General features: G+C 47.9%; 1 protein-coding gene across 2 annotated transcripts in view; it reads right to left on the bottom strand.

The window, feature by feature from the left end:
- LOC119437691 (uncharacterized) overlaps window positions 1-21,077 on the bottom strand; it is a 92,835-nt gene that overhangs the window by 41,090 nt on the left and 30,668 nt on the right. Inside the window, exons 5-6 of one of the 2 annotated variants that reach the window (XM_037704677.2) lie at window positions 3,479-3,676; window positions 2,648-2,879 (exon numbers count right to left, since the gene is read on the bottom strand). In XM_037704677.2, the coding sequence (XP_037560605.1) occupies window positions 2,776-2,879; window positions 3,479-3,676 (302 nt within the window). In that variant the 3' untranslated portion in view covers window positions 2,648-2,775. Of the gene's footprint in view, window positions 1-2,647; window positions 2,880-3,478; window positions 3,677-21,077 lie in introns of those variants that run through there. The other variant, XM_049660775.1, reaches the window with a different exon arrangement.

The raw sequence follows: 21,077 nt of genomic DNA, 5'->3' as shown, positions 1-21,077 counted from the left end.
CCATACGCGTCGTACTTTTCTGTGCATACACCTGTCGCCACAGTAACAGGTGTATCCCTGAAAATGATGATATTACTGACATACGCTGTGAGACGCTGCATATACGTCTCACAATGTGCACCTGCCTGAAATGGAGTTTTTGTTTTGGGAACAGCACGTGAACGATGCAATACATAAACATGAAAATTGCAAGACAATTAGGTCGTGACCTTTGTGGTGGATAAACAAACACATTCCATGAGATTACTCGTTGCACAGAAAGAAGGTAACCAACATTGTGGCCATCGCCGTTAGTTCTCAAGCATTTAGTTAATCGCTTTACTAAGGCGTCGCTCCGGATAGATCTCACCATGTGCTTTGGATCTGCATATTTCTTTAAACTTTACTGTCGAGTCCCGTTAATTTAAGCTTGGTCAATGTGACTTCTCTCTTGATTCGAACGCACTGCAAAGTGCTGGTGAGAAATGATTTAATGTTGTGCAAAAAAATCGTTTAGATCCAACGCGAAAGCCATGTTGGTTCGGTTAAATTTACTCCCCACTTTACTCTCAAATTACCAAATACTTGAGAGCACACGAAATTCAGCAGACGGCGCTACTAGTTGCCTGGGAAACAACACTGACGGCGATAGCCTCTCCTGCAATGATGATGACTGCTTGAGCTGTGGCCTGGGCTATGTTTGATTTGGCGATTTTGTCAGAGCCAACAACAGTGTTTTCTACCAAGGCTTTCTTCATCGTCAGCTGTAAGTAAACTGCTGCTATGCAACGCGCCTAATGCGCCAAGCGTCGCTGGCTCGCACGAGGGAAATATTTTATTAGGCGGTTTTATTTGTGCGTTCGCAACAGCTCTGCGTACGCAGGAGTACCCTCGGAGGCGTCAGTGCGCCTGCGCTTTACGCGGTAGTACACCCGGCATCTTGCGCGCGCCCGAAGCTTTCCCGGCATTGCGTAGCGCCGGCTGCGGGATCTGCGTGACTTTCTGGCGTGTTCCCGCGCGCCCACGAGAGCTCGTTTTTCAAGATTGCTCTGACCGAAGGAAGCATGGAGGAAGCGAAGGGATAAGAGGGAGCATACCGCAACGCGATTGAATCCGAGCGTGGTGGCCCAACACGTAGTGATAACGTCAGAGCACGGAGGATAAGTCAGAGGGGGCGATAGGATTTAGTACCCCGGATGAATTTTTTTTCAATACCCACTCAAAACCATTTGAAGCTCTCCAAATAAAGGAAAACAAAACCAAGAAAAAAAGAAAAAAACAAGGAAATATATCTTTTTCCTTCCTGCATGCGAGCAGCTGCCGGTCGAGCGCGCGCAGAATAAAATCTACCGGTAACCAAATGTCTCGACAAATCTCTATTCTTCGTGATCTCGATGCAAGAGGTCACGTGTTGGACCAACACTGCTGGCTACACAGGGCGTTCGCTTGCCAAGGCTGGTTGCGTGACGTAATGCTCCCTACTATATTATTCCTTCCTCCATGGAAGGAAGGCGCGTGAGTTGGAAAAAGCAGTTTGCGAAGCTGGCGAATGGCGGCGCTGAGCAGCACGCGAGCCGCTCCCGCGCGTGCCAGTGAGTGATCCGCCTCTCAACTTTTGCGTCCTGCCAGCTACTGCTGCTTCGTGGGTACCCGCTCCGTTACAGCCGCACGCTGTCACGCGCTGGGCACGTGGGTGCTTGCTGACACGAAACTAGAACTCTCTGTTCTATTTTTATTTATTCTTCCGTAAAAGGCGTCGTGGTCCTTCGCAACCGCTGTGTTGACTCGTAACCAAGCAGGAAATAAAGGGGAAAAACCCGTGGCCTAATGGTGCGAGCATCGGAATTTTTTGCTGTGATTGCTTGGTTGGCGACCACAGCGGTGGTGAAATGGCAGAGCACCAGCCTGATATGCGAGATGTACTGAGTTCGAATCCCGGTGCCGCCGGAAACCCATGGTTATTTTTTGATGCGTAGAGATGTACCACTACCTGGCACTCGGTTGCCTGTGTATATGAGTTCCTATCTCGAAAGGGGGGCCCTATAGATATTGGTGAGGGTCTCTGTGCGCTCCCACTCCCACCGCAGCTTCGGTGAAATAGTCGAGCATCCACCGTTGCTGTGGGAGGCAGACGAGTGCTTCCACCGGGTACGTACCGATAAAATAGGTGCAAGCGCGCTCCCGGCCAGGTGATCGGCCACTACAGGAGTTGATGGTATGAAAGCGCCTGGCTCCTTTTTGAAGAGTCCTGGTGTTCAGTGTGTCTTCTTTCTTCCACCAGCAAGGATAGTGGTCTAAACCAACCTCTCCCAAGCAACGTACCCCTGGAAAGTCGAAATCTTCACTTAAATATCGAAGTTGCACCGACACGGGTGCGATCCAGGATGCGGCGGCCGCATTCCCATCGGGTGGGAATGCGTACACCCTTGTGTACCGTGCTTTGGATACATATTCAGGAATCTCATGTGGTAAAAAATTCGGAGCCTTCCATTCAATGTCCTTCATAACCCGATGTACAGTTTCCGTATGTGAAACTTCACAATTGTTTTCTTTGTGCACATCGTGATTATACGTTACCAAAGTGTCCTAGAACTATCCATGAGCCTCCATATATCGCGCTTCAACACTTCATCTTTCATGCTGAGCAAGCACTCTTTCTTTAAAATACAATCTCCTCTTGTTTACATCATGTAGATTGAATGTGTCATATTTAGTTCCATTGGTGGCGGCAGAGATGAAGGTACCCGCAAGCCCAGAGCGGAAGTGTACCACAGCTCTGGCTTCGCAATCGCTACGCTACTGAAGAGTGGCTCGCATCATTGGACCGTAATAGGTTTCTCCATCTCGGTCTTCGTACGTTGAAACAGATGTCCTGCAATATTCTCCATTGTCAGGAATACCTGCAAAGTCATCAATAAAATTAGGGTATTGTCACTGTCGCAAATTTTGCCCTTAGAACCTCTGGAATAGATTTCTTTATATTGTGCAAATAAATGGATTGAATCGGTATATTACAGTATTCCTAGGAGAGAATAGGAAATTACAATACTCCTAGCTGAATTAGCACTGCGGCAACCGACTTGGTGGTGAAGAAACGTGCTATAATACGCGCATTGGTGTGCTGCACTAAGCATAGATCACGTCGATTTCACTACTCCAATCTGCGAGATGTTTACGCGAGATTCTGCAAAGCCCTTGTAACATTTTTATGCTCCATTAGCGATGTGCATAAGCATCGATCGTATTTTGTAGAAAAGCGTATTTAACATATTGTCGAATCCCATAAAAAGGTGCCGACATCACGTTGGCGAAGTGAAGACAATAAGTAACAAAAATATCGTTTAGAGAAACATCCAATCGATCATTTGTGTTAGTCATTTCATAAACAAGTTGATTTCTTCTCAGATTGGAGCCGCGCAGAATCACGAGCTTTCAGCATGCGCCACATGTAGCACACTTGCATTTGGAGATTGCACAAATGCCAGCTACTGCTTCTTACCTTGTAGAAATGCGTCCCCAGAATCACGACGCTGCCAGTAATTTTGGTTTCTTGTGGCGAAATGGACGGTGCTCGTGTAGTCATTACAGTCCCAGGTAACTTCGACGCCGTTGAATTCAGTTGAATACGGCACCTCCCATTGTAGTATTGCATCATGTTGTCTTCGGGTGATAGTGACGCCACTGAGTGGAGGTGGACCTGGAATTGCGGCATGCGTGAGGGTGCCGTTACATCCATCCAGTTGCAATTAAGACATTCCGAGATGTGACGCGATCCACGTGCGTAGAAATACTGCGCGTTGACTTGTAGTGCGCAACTTGTAAATGCTTATCCCTATGGATATTTCGATGTTTTATCTCCGTGCAGTGTGCAAGTTGCAAATGTTTACTTACCGATGTCTCAATTTTTATCTAACGAACTTCGGCATTTCAGGATAAGTAAATTGTGACCATGATTATGATAACATAATTATCAAAATTTCAGGACAGCCATGAGTGAAATATAGGACTGCTCTGGGCCAGAAGCATGATAAATATATATTCTTGATCAGAATCGGCGCCAAGACACCACTTACATAACGCAGGCAATGCGGCGCACGTCATTCACATCTTTCGTCCTTAATAGAGAAGTGTCATCAATCGCGGTCCCAATAATAATGGGGCAACGGGTAGACCAGGTGCAACTGTGTTGCATAGCGGTGAAGCTTCAGTAATAGTCAAGAAAGGTCGTCATGAAACCTAATATTACCATTACATTTCACATTTTTGGGTAGCAGAGAAATTCTGCTCTGAACTGTGGAGTGGGTGCACAACTATGCAATGATATCAAGTGCCACTCGATTAGCGCATAATTAGGCAGCTCATTAATGAGAAGACAAAGTCCTTCAAAGCTTTCTTCACACTGATGATTGTCCTTTTTGCCATGCTTTTAAAGAGAAACTTCCTTTGCCGACCTTGCTCGGGTTTACGTGTCGACGTTATGCTTCTTGCCAAGTTGGAGGGTAGGTTATACTTCTTGGATAACACTGAATATTGACCGACAAGGTAGTGCGAGTGAACTAACTTTTGCACCGCCTTACAAAGTAATAAATTATTACATAAAACGCATGCACATTATGTTGGTTTAGTTGTATCTCGAAAGCATACACACCTTTAATGAAATAGCGCATGCGATTATTCTACTGCTTCTTTACTTTCTAAAACTTTCATTCTCGTAGTCCCATTCTTGGGACAATCGATATGTGTCACTAGGCATATGGCTAGTCTTGGCATATGCCCCAAAATTTGTTTTATAGCATTTATTATAACACTTCCCCGAACCTTCGCTTCAGCTAGCTACCAACATGTGCGTTGGATCTGGATAATGTTTTTTGAACACATATCTGAGAAATAATTTGTTAAATGGGGTGCAGTTAGGTCTGCTAATGGGGTTCACAAGAAGAAGCGGAAATTACTTGTGCTGCAATCCGCCGAGTTTACTTCGGTAAATAACGGCGCTTAAGTAAATGAAACTATATTTTGACTTAGGATGCAAACTCTAATTGCACAATGAAACCGGTTAATAATAAAGTTATGCCCAGTCATCATATATTCCAAGAAGTCATCACTTTTGAGATATCAGTTGCCAAAAGGTGCCATGAAATGCATTTTCTTTGTAGTAATTAGTTGTCAAGGTGGTGAGGCGGGCGAATTGGTTGCTGGAGCTTTTATTCAAATAAGCAGCGCAAATTTGAAGGCTGCACACACGTAAAGAAAGAAACGCAATAAAAAGGACGTCTATTTCATTCCTAATAAGTTTCTGATATCGTCCTTCGCGGAGTGCCGGAAGAAAATTAATGCCAATAGTTTTTTGGCAGAATTCCGAGACCGATATCAAAAGCTTGGTGAAACTCAAAGGATTTTTGCTAAGAAGATATGACTCCAGTATGATGGGCCTCGTTTGTACACGTGCTCTTTGCTCCCTTTAGTCAATATTTCAATATATTAACTAGGAAAATTTGGTTAGAAGACTGAACATAGTGATTTATTGTACGATAATGTTAGTATCTGCAAGGGATCTGCTGACAGTTGCGTATTGGCGCTATATATAGTACCGGGGATTTTTCTTATCGGTAAGGTGGTAATTGTGAAAAGAAACATGTGCTATTTTGGAGCAAAGGCAGTGATTATTAGCCATCGTAAGAAAACCGGTTAGGTGGAGACATCGTGCTTATACCCACCGCGGTGGCTCAGTCAGCTTAGGCTCCGTGAGGCTGAGCACGAGATCGCGGGATTGAATCCCGGCTGCGGCGGCCGCATTTTCATGGAGGAGAAATGCAAAAACGCCCGTGTGCTTGCGTTGTAGGGCACGTTAAAGAACCCCAGGTGGTCAAAATTAATCCGGAGCCCTCCACTACGGCGTGCCTCATAACTAGAACTGGCATTGGCACGTAAACCAACAGAAAGAAGAAGACATCGTGCTTACTGTAATCCGCGCAGGAGTAGGGTTGGTAATATCGGTGAATGATTAATCGATTAATCAATTAAAAGTACCCCGCAAAACGATTAATCTTCATCGATGTCCACCTTTCATTTAATCGACTTAATCGATTAGGCCGGTTCGATTAATCGTTTTCGAGAGTTCGACCGGAGTGGCACGAGAATTTAGAAATCGTTCCGGAATGACGGCCCACGAGCAGTGCGGCTGGGGTAGAGCGACTGTCGAATGTCTTTCCGAGTCCAGAGTGATGCCAAGCTGAGCGCTTCCCCTCCCCCCCACCGCACACGCCACCTGCCGCGCGGAGCCGGAGGCTTGAAATGCCCTCGCAATTCAAGGCACACTGTAGCAACCCAGTCGTTGATCGAGTGCCACTCCCAGTCTACTAAAAATGTTTCGCAGCATGCGCGCCGGCTTAGACCGTGTATTTGACATAGCGATGGAGTTGTATATTCTGGCATGCTGGTTGTGTGTCATTCAAAGTAGGTGTCGGTTTCACCTAAACATGCCAGCCAATTGAAATTCCTTTGCTCTGTAGAAAAGATTACGTGGTTTAAAATACTAAACCACTGACTTTCTTTTACCCTGTGTACATTGCAATTTCTTGCATATTTCAGTTGAACTTCACCTTTCACTTTTGCCATTTTTCTTAATTCTTTAACTGTACTCTACTGGGATTCACTAGTGCAATGTACCTTAATAAAGCGAAGCTTTATATGTCTATGGTCGGATACAACTTAAGTCTGCAGTGAAGCCCCGCCAGCCGTGAGGCTGTCGGTCCTCCGTTCTTACTTCAATGTTTCCCTGTTACCTAAGTAAGGCGGTAACCCCAAAATAAAATTATAAACGCGTAATTTTATACGTTTTGAGGGAACTATTATCGTAGTAAGTACAACAATTACAGTCGTATCAATTATGACGCCATTTTGAAAACGTCGCATGACGACGATTTTGTTTACTTCTGTGATTGGCTGGCGGAGTAACACAACTCCGCGCGGTCCGTCTGCCTTTTTGGCCAACTGCTCTTTTTAAAGTTGTAGCCTATTATTGGCGAAATCGTATATAGCTAGGCGAAATCGCCTGTGTACACAAAACTATAATCATCAGCATTCGCTCGAGCATCGTCGTCTTCTTCCGCAGCTGGCTCGTTGCGCTCGTGCTCAGCATGCACTCGTGCCACTGCTCCCGCGTTCGTCGTCTGCTTCCATAGCTGGCTGCGTAGCCGCTAATCATTCCAGCGTAGAATTTCACTTCTGTTCTGTCGTCGTAATAGGAGGCCGCGTTTATGGCGCTATGAGCCATTGCTTAAGGGGGTATGAGCCATTCATTGTCTTACGTGACGGACAGATTCAATTTTGTAGCGTGAGCTACACTGGCCGACGTTGAGCAGTTTCGCGTGGCTCCTGGAGAGCCGTGCAGCGCATGCGTGAGGACCAGTGACGTCACACGGCGCACAGCTGGCGCGCCGGGCGTTTGATCGTTTGCGCTGGGCGTTTGCCAGTGTGGTATAACCATGGAGAAGGAGAGCAAAATTGCTGCTCAGCGGCGCAGAAGAGCGGAGAAGCTTAACTCATCGAATCCCGAAGTAGTTGCCTGACAATGAGCGGTTGAGTGTAGGAAGAACGAACAGAAGAAGGCTAAACGTGCTGCGGAGACACTGGTGCAAAGAGAGGAACGTCTAGCAAAGCGGCGTCGCCAGGAGGCTGAGCGACGTGCCCGACCATCTCAGCAGCAGCAACAACAAGGCGCCGTCGATGACGTCAAGGCTCGCCCATTGACTGACTATGCGGTGAAACTTAGCGAAAGTGCCAGTGCGACTCTGGCCTTCGAGACGGACTTGGTAAACAATCCGTTTGGATATGTGTACGACGTGTGTGAAAGACTGTGGCACGTGAAAGACTTGATGCCGCTAAGTTGTGCCATGCATGAAACGTTGAGTTTAGCGGCGCCGCACGAGTGGGGTGAAACCGTGGCGCGGGTTTGTACAACATGCAAGAACGTATATCCTGGCATAGCCGAGCTAAGCCACTGCTAATTTTTGAAGCAATTTGGTTTCGCAGAATCGCAAGCGGCAGTGGCGGGCGAATGCTGCTAACCACGCCGCCGAGCAAACTCGAGACACCGAACGCAAGCGACAACGGCGAACTGCGGGCATACCGTCAGTGATGTTCTCTCCGTCGCAGCCGAACGTGTGTGTAACCTCATAGTTGAGAAATACTTCAATGAACCCTAGGGATTAACCCAGTGATAAATACCGGGGGGGGGGGGGGGGGGGCGCACGTTTCAGCTTCGCTGGTTAACCATCTTCACGGAGTGAAAGGGCTGACGAATTTTTTTCATTCTGGACTAAGTGCCATTTTATAACAGATATTGTTTATCTTGTCAAAAGCCAATAGTGCCAACTATAGGTAGTCTTTAACAAGGCAAAGATTACCTTTATCAAACGTTTATACATTTGTGTTTAAAACTTGGTTCCACCTCTCAAATATTAAAATAGGGTCCTACAAAAGTAGATAACTGTGTTTTAGCCTTCTTGAAAGTGCCCGGTAAAAATTTTGATTAATCGATTAATCGATGAAAAACCCTGCATCGAAAGCGATTAATCGATTAAAGGCTAAAACGATGAACGATTAATCGTTAATCGAATAAAATAATTAATCGACCATCCCTACGCAGGAGCTAACACCATGAAAGGCTTTCGGTACAGGCATAACCTCACGCAGGCAGTCGACAACGGGCCATGTTTTAAGGTCTCATGCCTACGATTGCCTACTGAGCTTGCGCGCTCCAGCAGCTCTGTGGGACCTACCCACAAAGGTGGGTATGTCGCACAGAACTTGCCACATTGTTAAGGGCCAGAAAAATATGGCTGCCAGTCGTGTCTTTCTTAAGGCTGCGTAGCTATTTCAATGAAAAAAATTCCAGCGGATATCACGCGTATTGTAAGCGAAGCTTCCTTTGTATTGACTGAAATGTTTTAACTTCCATTTATTTATTTATTTATTTATTTATTTATTTATTTATTTATTTATTTATTTATTATTTATTCATTATTACTTCGAAGGCCCCGGTATGAGGTATTGCATGTGGGATCGGAAGAACTAATTAACAAAGTAATGTCTCTGTTGTAGCCTTAAATAGAAAGTGGATTGATGTGGAGCACGACGACAGCAGGAAGGGCGTTCCACTCCCGAGCAGCCTTCACAAAGAAGGAGCGCTGATGTGCGGAAGTGTGGGCAGGTGAGGTGCAAACAGCTTTTTGATGTTTTATACGGCTGGAGTGTCAGAGCATCGGTAAAATGGTTGAAGCCCTTAGGGAAGAATGATAAAACATAAAAATAGCTGCAGCCTTGAAATGGGACGTTTTGAATCTAGATTAGTAAAACATGCTTTGCATTTAAGAACAGTAACACTGGTATAAATAAAACAAACGACAGAGTTCTGAACTGCTTCGATGGTGTTGGCAAGATTAGGTTGGAGCGCGTTCCAAACAGAGCATGCGTGTTCCAATGTATGTCCGAGAAATGTTAGATGGAAAAATTCGCCAGTGTACCGCAAGGCGACTGCTAAGAATATATGTTGGACCCCATCATCGTATCTCGTACTCCTTTTTTAAACAGCTTGGCCCACGCTAGCTTGGACATAAGGTATATATATATATATATATATATATATACCTTATAGCAGCGGGCAGCGTTGGCAGCGTTGGCAGCGTGTCTCAACCAGAGCGGCTCAGGCAATCTCGAGCTCGCGCTTCCCGGATGACTGGCGATGTGGCTGCAGCGCCGGGCATTCGTCTTCACTACAATCACCCCCCATCGGAAAAGGAGCCATCCTGGCGACTCATGGTGAACATAGGATCAAGGGGTCGTAATACGGCTTCAGGCGTTGTACGTGGACGGTTTCGCGACCACGACAGCGTTGGTCCGTAGGTGGCGTGACAGGCTCGACAATATAGTTCACAGGCGATGTCTGCGCTACAACACGGTAGGGTCCTTGATATTTTGATACAAGCTTGGATGAGAGGCCAGCAGGAATGGCAGGAACCCAAAGCCACACAAGGGAGTCCGGAAGAAAGTGACAATGCGTGTGATCATCGTCACGTCGAGATTTTTGTTGCCATTGGTCGACGGCTGTAAAGGAACGGGCGAGTTGACGGCATTCCTCGGCGCGGCGGGCAACTTCAGAGATGGGTGTACATTCGGATGAATCGGGTCTGTACGGAAGAATGGTGTCGAGGGTAGTCAAGGTTCGCGGCCGTACAAGAGGAAGAATGGGGAAAAGTTTGTGGTCGCCTGTGGTGCAGTGTTGTAGGCGAACGTGATGAATGGCAGAATGAGGTCCCAATCAGTGTGATCAGAGGCGACGTATTTGGAGAGCATGTCACCAAGGGTGCGGTTAAATCTTTCCGTCAGACCGTTAGTTTGAGGATGGTAGGCGGTGGTGGTGCGATGAACGATGCGACATTCAGTAAGGAGCGCGTTTACGACTTCGGAGAGGAACACACGTCCTGTGTCGCTCAAAAGTTCGCGAGGTGCACCGTGACGGAGAATAAAGTTTTTCAGTAGGAAGGATGCGATATCACGAGCTGTGGCAGCAGGCAGAGCGGCTGTTTCTGCGTATCGCGTCAAGTGGTCGATGGCGACGACTATCCATCGGTTTCCGGAAGCCGTGCTCGGAAGGGGTCCATACAGGTCAATCCCAATGCGATCAAAGGGCCTGGCAGGACACGGGATTGGCTGTAGTGGACCAGAGACATGCTGAGAAGGAACCTTGCGGCGTTGGCACTGAGGGCACGACCGAATGTACTTGAACACAAAGGTGTACATGCCACGCCAATAAAACATGGAGCGAAGCCGGGTGTACGTCTTGAAGACACCCGCGTGTGCACACTGCGGGTCAGTGTGGAAGGCAGAACATATTTCACCACGAAGATGTCGCGGTATGACGAGCAACCACTTGCGGACGTCGGAGACGTAATTCCGGCGATAGAGAAGTCCATCCCGCATTTCGAAGTGCGAAGCTTGACGGCGCAAAGCTCGAGAAGGTGGAGGAACAGTCGACGGGTTAGAAAGGAAGCGGATAAGAGCACTAATCCAGGCATCCTTGCGTTGCTCCGAAGCCATGTCGCAGCCTACTGGGAACGAAAGTACGTGGTCAACGGCAGAGAGGCAGGCATCGCTTACGGTTGACACGGGCGAACGGGAAAGCGCGTCGGCGTCGGTGTGGCGGCGGCCAGACCTGTAGACAACGCGCACGTCGAAATCTTGCAACCGCAAAGCCCAGCGAGCTAATCGACCTGAGGGGTCCTTCAATGTGGACAGCCAGCAAAGTGCATGGTGGTCTGTAATTACGTCAAAGGGGCGACCATAGAGGTAGGGTCGAAATTTACGAAGTGCCCAGATTATTGCCAAACATTCTTTCTCCGTAACGGAATAATTTGTCTCTGCTTTGGTGAGGGTGCGGCTTGCGTATGCAACGACGTACTCGTCGAACCCAGATTTGCGCTGCGCGAGCACAGCGCCGAGCCCAACACCGCTGGCGTCAGTGTGTACTTCGATCGGAGCACTCGGGTCGAAGTGACGCAGTATAGGTGGCGATGTTAATAGACGACGCAACTCTTGGAAGGCATCGTCACAGGCAGGGGACCAGGCGTAATTGTTCAAGTCGCTCCGTAGAAGCTGATTCAAGGGAGCGGTGATGGACGCAAAATTCCGAATGAAGCGGCGAAAGTAAGAGCAGAGGCCAAGGAAGCTGCGAAGTTCTCGTACGGAGGAAGGTTTGGGAAAATCAGCAACTGCACGGAGCTTGGCGGCGTCAGGAAGAATACCGTGTTTTGATACGACATGGCCAAGGATGGTGAGCTGACTTGCGCCAAAGTGGCATTTCTTCAGGTTGAGCTGAAGGCCGGCGGCAGTTAGGCACTGTAACACTTCCTCCAGCCGACAGAGATGGGTGGGAAAATCGGGCGAAAAAATAACCACATCATCCAAGTAGCACAGGCACGTTTTCCACTTGAGACCACGCAACAGGTTGTCCATCATACGCTCAAATGTGGCTGGGGCGTTGCAAAGCCCGAAAGGCATGACACGAAATTCATATAGGCCATCTGGTGTTACAAAGGCCGTTTTAGGTTGGTCTTCGGGTGCCATGGTGACTTGCCAATAGCCGCTACGTAAGTCGATAGAAGAGAAGAACTCCGCGCCTTGGAGACAGTCAAGGGCGTCGTCAATTCTCGGAAGAGGGTAAACATCTTTACGAGTTATTTTGTTAAGACGACGGTAATCGACACAGAATCGAATTGATCCGTCCTTCTTCTTAACAAGAACAACGGGAGATGCCCAGGGGCTATCCGAAGGCTGAATGACGCCGCGCTTCAGCATGTCAGCTACTTGGTCATCGATGACACGGCGCTCTGTCGCGGATACACGATAGGGTCTTTGTCGCAGTGGCGCACTAGTACCCGTGTCGATGCGATGACAAACAGTTGACGTGCGGCCCAAGGGAACATGCTGGCAGTCGAAAGACGAACGGAACTTGTCGAGAAGGCGTAGAAGCTGGGCGCGTTGGGAAACAGTCAACGTGTCGGCGATGGAGCTATGGAGAACATCGGGCGAAGTCGGCTCCTGCGCGGGGTTACAGGTCATTCCGGCGACCTCATGAGTGGCGGTGGAACCAGTTGGCATGTCAATGATGGCAGCAGGGTCGACACACTGGACGCGGCCAACGCATTCCCCACGAAGCAAAGTGAGAGGACAGGACAATTGGTTGGAGACGAGCAGTCTGCTGATGCCGGCACGAACGTCCAAAACAGCGAAAGGCAGCGGGGAACATTTGCGACGAGCGAAAATGGCGGATGGCGTAAAAAGTGCGCTGGCATCAGCAACAAGGTTGCATGACACCGTGGCTAGGGCAGAAGAGTGCGGTGGAATGGTAACGTCTTCGGCAACAAAAACTTTTATCGTCAGGTTCACGAGCGTCAAGGAGCGGGGCGTCGCACAGCGTTTGAAATTCCACCTCAGCACGAGAACAGTCGATGACACCTTATTAGCGGAAAGGAAGTCCCAGCCCAAACTAAGATCATGGGAACAAGAACACAGCACCAAAAATTCGACGACGTATAGGAGGCCGTTAATCACAACACGAGCAGTACACGCAGCTGCAGGCGTGATGCGGTCTGCGCTGGCAGTACGAAGGGATATGTTTGACAGTGGCGTCGTAACTTTCCTGAGCGAACGGCAAAGTGTGGCACCAATAACCGAAACTGCGGCACCAGTGTCAACGAGGGCGAGTGCAGCGACGCCGTCCACATATACATCAATAATATTAGTCGGAGAAGGGAGAGGCCTTGGTCTGTTCGTGGGTGACGCAGTTCTCGCCTCTGGAACTGCGGCGATTAGTTTTCCCGTTCCGGCGTAGAAGGACGACGACGCATCGGTGAAAGCGAGCGACGTCGGGGCGATGGCGAACGGCGGTCAACAAGAGGGCGGTGGTCCGAGTAAGAAGACGTCTGGCCAGGGTTCTGAGGCACGGAGGACGACGGGTATGGTGAACCGTATGGTTCGGTGTCGAAGCTACGGCGGTAGGATGTTGGGCGGCGACGGCAAAATCGTGCAATTTGGCCAGGTAGACCACATGCAAAACATATTGGGCGGTTGTCAGGAGTGCGCCATTGTCCCCTGCTGTGTGGGTACCGCGGCTGAACGAAGTGAGGGGCTGGACGCAGTGGCACGGCTGATGGGAATGGCGCAAATGTCTGAGGTGGTGGCCGTGAGAGAGCCTCGGCATAGCTAATAGGTGCAGTCACCTCGGGAAAAGCAACGGGAGTCGGCACCAGCGGAGTGTCGCGGGCAGAAGGGAGAGCTGCACAAACTTGCTCTTGGATGACCTGGCGAAGGTTGGCCGGCAAAGACGAGGGTGGTGACGTGGCTGAGGACAGCAGAGAAAGCTGGCGAGCGACCTCAGCTCGGACGAACTCTTTAATTTGGCAAAGCAGGGAGTCCATGTCAGGAGCCACGGCCACGCTCGCGAGGCTTTCATCGGACACAGGTGGGCGCCGAGTGAGAAGACGCTGCCTGCAGAGCTCGTCGAAACTCTGGCAAAGCTCAATGACCTGAGAAACTGTGTCAGGGTTTTTTGACAGCAGCATATGAAAGGCATCGTCGGAAATGCCCTTCATGATGTGACGCACCTTGTCCCCCTCCGACATCGTCGGGTTGACACGCCGGCAGAGGTCGACGACGTCCTCTATGTAGCTGGTGAACGTTTCACCAGTTTGCTGGGATCGGCTGCGCAGGCGTTGTTCAGCGCGAAGCTTGCGCACGCCAGGGCGGCCGAAAACGTCTGCAATGCTGGTTTTGAAGCGAGCCCATGTGCGGAGATCGGCTTCGTGGTTTCGAAACCACAGCTTGGCGACGCCCGACAGATAGAACATCGCGTTGTTGAGCTTCTGGGTGTCGTCCCATTTGTTAGTGTTGCTGGCGCGTTCATACGATTCCAGCCAATCTTCAACGTCTTTCTCATCGGTGCCGCAGAAGATGTCAGGATCCCGCTGTTGGGGGAAACCGCAGCGCCTCCACCAGAATCTAATGTGAACACAGTACAAGAGAGCAGCGGGCAGCGTTGGCAGCGTTGGCAGCGTGTCTCAACCAGAGCGGCTCAGGCAATCTCGAGCTCGCGCTTCCCGGATGACTGGCGATGTGGCTGCAGCGCCGGGCATTCGTCTTGACTACAATATATATATATATATATATATATATATATATATATATATATCCACAACGTCACACCTACGGTGCTGACTGTGGCGAAAATTCGCCTGCAGTGTCGAGATAATTGTTATCGCAAAAAAACAAGCACATGTGTTTTGAAAGGATCATACAGGATTGTGAGAAAAACGCTGTGGAACAAGGGTATCGTTTTATGCGCGCGCCTTTTTCTGTCTCGTCGTCTGGTGTTCCTTTACTTCGCCGGTACCATTCTCTACAGTTTTTTTTTAATTAGGGGTGGTCAACCATTCGATGTTTCGAATACCAATAAAATTTTACGTGCTTAGAATACGTATTTGTATTAGAAACAGAACTATTCAGTACTTTATAATATTTGAACCCAACCAAATATTTTGCAACAAGAGACGGTTAAAGTCTGGTTGCTGTTCTGCGTCTGCTAAGATAAGTATCGCACATTATCACAAGACAACAATGAGAAAAGTTGTCGAATGCATGCTGCAACTAAAGGGCAACGAAAGCCTTGTTTACAGTTACTCAGTGGAAGCCCAGATGACAACCAGTGACTTTTGCACTATCATTAGGTGTTTTTACGGTCTACTCACGTGGCAGTTATATCTTTCTATCTAGAACCAGTGATGTTTTCTTTGCATATGTGTATACGGCGCGCAAATCCTTCAGCAGCTTTTTTGTTTTGTTTTTACATTATGATTAGCGTTTTTGAAACCTAGTCATACAGCATCCACTTATACTTGGAAAGCTTCTTTGCAACCATGTTCTAAGCATGTTTAGAGTCTATTTGTGCAGCCTTTGAATATAAATTAGTGATCTTTTGTTTAAACCTGACCATTTGTCCGTGATATTGTGGTGCCTTTTTTGCACTGGTAAGCACAAACGTGGTACCTAATCATAGCGAAATAAATGTTCCTGGTGTAAGTAAATACGTCGAAGTTTTACTATTCGATATTACTTACTATTCGTATTCATTTCGTATTCGAAAACATCGATATTCGCCCACCTGTACTTACAATTGAAAGCAAACTTGCTCGGGCCTCCATATTGAACATCTTTCGGTCATTATTTGAATTGCGTCCCATTTTCAGGACTTTATCACCTCCTAGTTGCATTATTTACGAGTTTTCGGAAACGGGTAATTAAACTTTTTCGATGTGATAAATTATTAATTCATGCGATAAGCCATCATAAATTTGCTAGACCTTGATTAACTTAACGCGCTATAGCTAAAAGAATACGTCCTATAGTGAATCGCTCGCAGGGATAGTTAGCCATGATGAGCCCCCGCTTATCCATGCACATCTTGTGCACTTTACGAACCTGATATATCTAGCAATCTCGCCTATTTGCTGATGAGTGCGCTATCTATAGACAAATTAATAGCGAATAAAATATATAACTACAAACCTCCTCTGGTGCTATCTGTCTCAAATAGAAAAATTGTGCAAGTGTGGCAAATGAAACCGTACACTACGAAATCAGAATTTAGGCGACCGTCCAGACATCCCAATTTTCTCATTGTGCACCATTTAAGTGATGGTATTTTAACGCAATAGCGTTATGGGCCCCGTGTCGCAGAAAATCCGGCGTCGGCAACCGGCGTCTGCATGCGATGCGAGTGGCGGAGAAAATCATCCCCAACCCCGACCACGCAGACCCTGCACGTGGTGCAAGGTTTTAGTGAACAAAAATTGAATTTCTCACAGTGAAATCCGTCAGGAAAATGGTAAAGTACGACTTAACCATTCGGCGTCGGATTCGCCGTCGGATTGTAATTTGAGTCTACGAGAAAACCTAATTCTGCTACGAGGAAACTCGAACACAAACCCCTTTTTCAGCATTCCTACGAGACCTACAGCCGCGCGTTGCGATGCGAACGGGTCCCCTTAACGCTATCGCGTTCTACTCTTAAAGGCGAAGCTTAAGCGTCCTCTCATTTTTGTTCCGTTCCTAGACATATTATTGTGTACAACCAGTATAGTTAACTATATTGGTTGTATAGTTACCAACGCTTATATAGCTTCTATAGCTAACAACGCCGACTGTATGCTAGGCTACATACGTTGTACAATTTCTAGTGCCCCATCGTCTTTAAAACTCAGTTTACAAGACACTATTCGCTTATAAGATAACTATACGTCATTTGTATGTGCCCCCCCCCCCCCCCCCCCGTATCTTAGGCACGACAAACTAAATACCGGGGCAGTTGAATTCGTGCAAATAAATTCGGTTCGTTGCATGCATTCGCGTAGTCACCAATATCAACGTTTACGAATACGAATCGTGTAAGAATAATAGGCATCAAATACCAAATCGAATAGCACAACGTCAAATGAGGACGCATATATTTCCAGCTGTAATATTTATTTCAGCACAAGGAGGAACCACGCCTGTAGGAAGTAGGCAAAACAAGACAGCGAACTACCAGGGGCAAAGCATCAAGATCACTGATTGCCATTAACAACTGCACGAATAGCCGCAAACAACTTCAGAGCCTGGTTGCATACAAGCTTTTAAAGAAAGAATGGCTACTGTAAGACTAGCTTTACAAAAGCTCTAAATAAGTGGCTGCGAAAAAAAATCTGAAGTTGTTCAAAAAGAAAACTGATCTGATAAAAGACATCGGTGTTTGCACAGGTGTAAAAAGGTCTCGTGGTGAGAAACACATCACAGGTTGTGTGATAAAAGAGAAAACTGCTACCTGACTAGGCTGCCAAAAACAAAATGATAGACCACAAGCGTAAATCACAGGTTGGCATGTGGGCTTCCACCGCAAAACTGTAAACAAGGCTTGCAATACGCATTCTTTTCGGCGGTACTTGAAACAGTATTGTCCCTGTCTCACTTCTGAGAATTTTGGCACCTTCTTTAGCAGACAGACAACATTAACCAGAGTTTAACCAGTAACCAGAAATCAATAACCAGTAATCCATCACCGATCATTAACCAGAGGTTAACCCATTAACCAGTAATCAATTTAATTACTCAGCTCTTCCAAGAGCCATTCGTCTGTGGAACGACCTTCCTAACGCCATAGTTTTTGAGAGGGACCAGGAAAACTTCCGACTTTTTCTTACAACGCATTTTTCTTACAACTCAACATGACCTAACTTATTATTTATGTCTATGCTTTTTGCGTTATTATTGTGCAACTATGCGGTAAATATTATTTATTATACTCTAACTATGTCTTGCTCGCTCTAATTCTATTGATTATGTTTTTCAGTGTTGTTGATTGAGCTGTCACTTTCAAAAGCGTTCGGTTTGTTCCTTGTACAAACTGTAACACTATATTACTGTATATTAACGCATTTCTTACCCGATATTTTTTGTATATGTATTCTCATGTGTATTTTAACAATTGTATAAGTTATCTTTGATTGTAGTCTCCCCCCTTACACAATGCCTCTAGGGGCCTGTAAGGTATTTTTAAATAAATAAATAAATAAAAGTTTAACATTCATCATAATCATCATCAGCCTATTTTTATGTCCACTGCAGGACAAAGGCATCTCCTATCAATATCCAGTTACCCGTATCTTGCGCTAGCTGATTCCTACTTGCGCCCTGAAAATTTCCTAATTTCATGACCCCACCTATTTTATGCCGTCCTGAACTGCGCTTCCCTTCCCTTGGCACCTATCCTGTTACTCTAATGGTCCACCGCTTATCTGCCCTACGCATTACATGGCCTGCCCAGCTCCATTTTTGTTTCTATTTATGTCAACTAGAATATAGACTATCGCCGTTTGCTCTCTGATCCACACCGCTCTCTTCCCGTATTCTAAAGTTACGCCTAACATCTTTCTTTACAGTGCTCTTTGCGTCGTCCCCAACTTGTTCTCTAGCTTTAAACTACAAGTGTCTGCCGCATATTTTAGCACCGGTAGAATGCACAGATTGTATATTTTTCTTTTCAATTACAGTGTTAAGCTTTGGTTGTTGCGAATTATGTGGTTAGTTTAGAATATTCGAAAATATTGAATACTTCCTGTTTCAATACGAATATTTAGTGTGTAGTATTCAGTTGGTATTCGGAACTCTGAATATTCTACCCACACAGCACGCTTAACAGTTATAGAATCTAACATGTGATTTGAATGCTTAAAGTCGCGTATATGAGCATGCTGCTTAAGCTTATATGGGGATTTGCAGTGACGTCCCAGATCCTGCAACACCTTCATCCATCGACCGCAATGCATCTCCCTACGCATCGGTCATATTGCCACGTGTCTAGCGCGGCGATGACGACGACATAAGAGACATCGGCACTTATGAAAAACATAGCAAGACGAAGAAGAAGCAGTGACTAGCGCACGGTATTTTAAAACCGTCCGTTCTTGTTACTGCCTCTGCCGACAAGTGCGGTTCGTTTGTCCCTCGAGCTTTCGCCGTCGTGACACTTGTGGAGTTGCTGGGTACCTGATGCTCGGGACGCCTGCTCGGACCCGTACACGCAGTCCCGAGAATCAACCTCTCGACATTATTCCAGTGCACCGATTCAGCCGCCGCCTGTTAGGCCTGAGCCCAGAATTCACCAGCGTTCCAGCTCCGACCAGCATGGACACTCCTACATCGGCGAATCTTCCTCCTTCACAGATGACGACAAGCTCTTCCGAGGGGACTCTTCAGCATCCTCTCGTTCCGGATATCTTTCGTGGCGATGCGTTTGAAGACGTTCAGGACTGGCTTGATCAGTATCAGAGGGTTGCCAAAGTCAGCGAATGGAGCGCAGAACAAAAACTTAAGCGCGCCTATTTCGCACTAGAAGACAATCCGCGCACGTGGTTCCAGAACCGGGTAGCGTGCTTCCAAACGTGGAACGACTTCCGACGCCAACTCCTGGATACGTTCTCCTGTTCCGACCGGCGGGATTATGCCCAACAGCTAATCGAAGCGCGCTTCCAGAAACCCAACGAAAGCGTCGCTATGTATGCTGAGGATATGTCCCGTCTATTCCGCCGAGCTGACCCCGATATGCCCGAGACTAAGAAAGTGCGCCATCTCATGCGCGGAATTAAGGAGCAGTTGTTTGCAGGCCTGGTACGAAACCCGCCAACCACGGTAGACGAATTCATCAAGGAGGCCACTGTAATCGAGCGAGCACTTCAGCAACGATGCCGCCGCATTGACCGCCTGTCCAATACCACACCGATGAGCGCCGCCGCTCAGAATGCCACCACTAGCGAAAGCTCTCTGCGAGAGCTGATTTGCAGCATACTGCGCGAGGAACTACAAAGCCTTGTTTCTCCTTCTACCGAGCCAGCAGTTGCTTCTGTTGCCGAAGTCGTCCGCCAGGAGCTGCGGCAAGCCTTTTCATCGGCCGCGCCGTGCCCCGAATCACCCCCGTTCAGCTATGCCGATGCCGTTCGTCGTCCTCCTCCTCCACCGCCGACCATGCCGTTCCATCCGTGACCTGTTACCACTTCACCGTGGCAGCGGGAGCCTGGAAGACGACCACAAGCTCCGCGAACTGACTTGTGGCGCACTGCCGACCGTCGGCCACTCTGCTTCTACTGTGGGGAACCGGGCCACATTGCCCGTTACTGCCCTCATCGAGACGTCGCGTTTGGAGGCTTTCCACGTTCAGCTTCCCCGCGCTGTGAATACCGCCGTGGCCTGGACGAGGGTTACTCGCCGACCACCCAAGCCGCGTCGCCACGTCGTCGCTGGCAGTCTCCGTCACCTCAACGTTCCGCTTCCCCCAACCGTCCCAGTTTTGCTGACGTCGTCAGAGGCCGTTCGCCCAGTCCCCAGCAGGGAAACTAACGGCCGCGACCTCCGGGGGGAAGGTTGCCAATTGTCGAGACACCGAAAAGACCCCCCCAACCGCCGCAACAAGACGACATGCCGACGACGAGTAATGCCGACGAATGTGTTCGCGCCGACCTCAGCCTTTTCGTTGACGGACATCCCGTAACAGCTCTTGTGGAAAGCGGTGCTGATTTCTCGATTATACGTCAAGAGCTGGTTGACCGCCTTAAAAAGGTGAAAACACTATGGACAGGGCCACACATAAGAAGTGCCTGGGGTCAGATAAAGACGCCAACGGGTAAATGTACCGCCAGACTCCGCATCGGTGATTCCAGCTTTGTTGCCAGGTTCGTTATTCTCCCCGAGTTCTGCAAAGAACTCATCTTGGGGATGGATTTTCTGCGGGATTATGGAGCTATTATAAACATCCCGGAGCGTTTGGTCACATTTTCAGCGAACCAAGATGTAGACTGCAACTATGATATGGGTGTTTGCGACTAGCCGAGGACGTGACGATGCCGCCGCGAACCGGCTGCCTTGTGTCTGTTTCAACCGAGAGGCCTTACCACGGTGATGTGATAGCGGAACAAATCAACGTATTATTGCTCATACAAGGCGTTTCGATTGCA

Source organism: Dermacentor silvarum, chromosome 1 (assembly GCF_013339745.2).
Source record: "Dermacentor silvarum isolate Dsil-2018 chromosome 1, BIME_Dsil_1.4, whole genome shotgun sequence".
In the NCBI taxonomy this organism is placed as follows: domain Eukaryota; kingdom Metazoa; phylum Arthropoda; class Arachnida; order Ixodida; family Ixodidae; genus Dermacentor; species Dermacentor silvarum.
The sequence above is the reverse complement of the archived record's forward strand: the minus strand, read 5'-3'. Positions and strand labels throughout refer to the sequence as shown.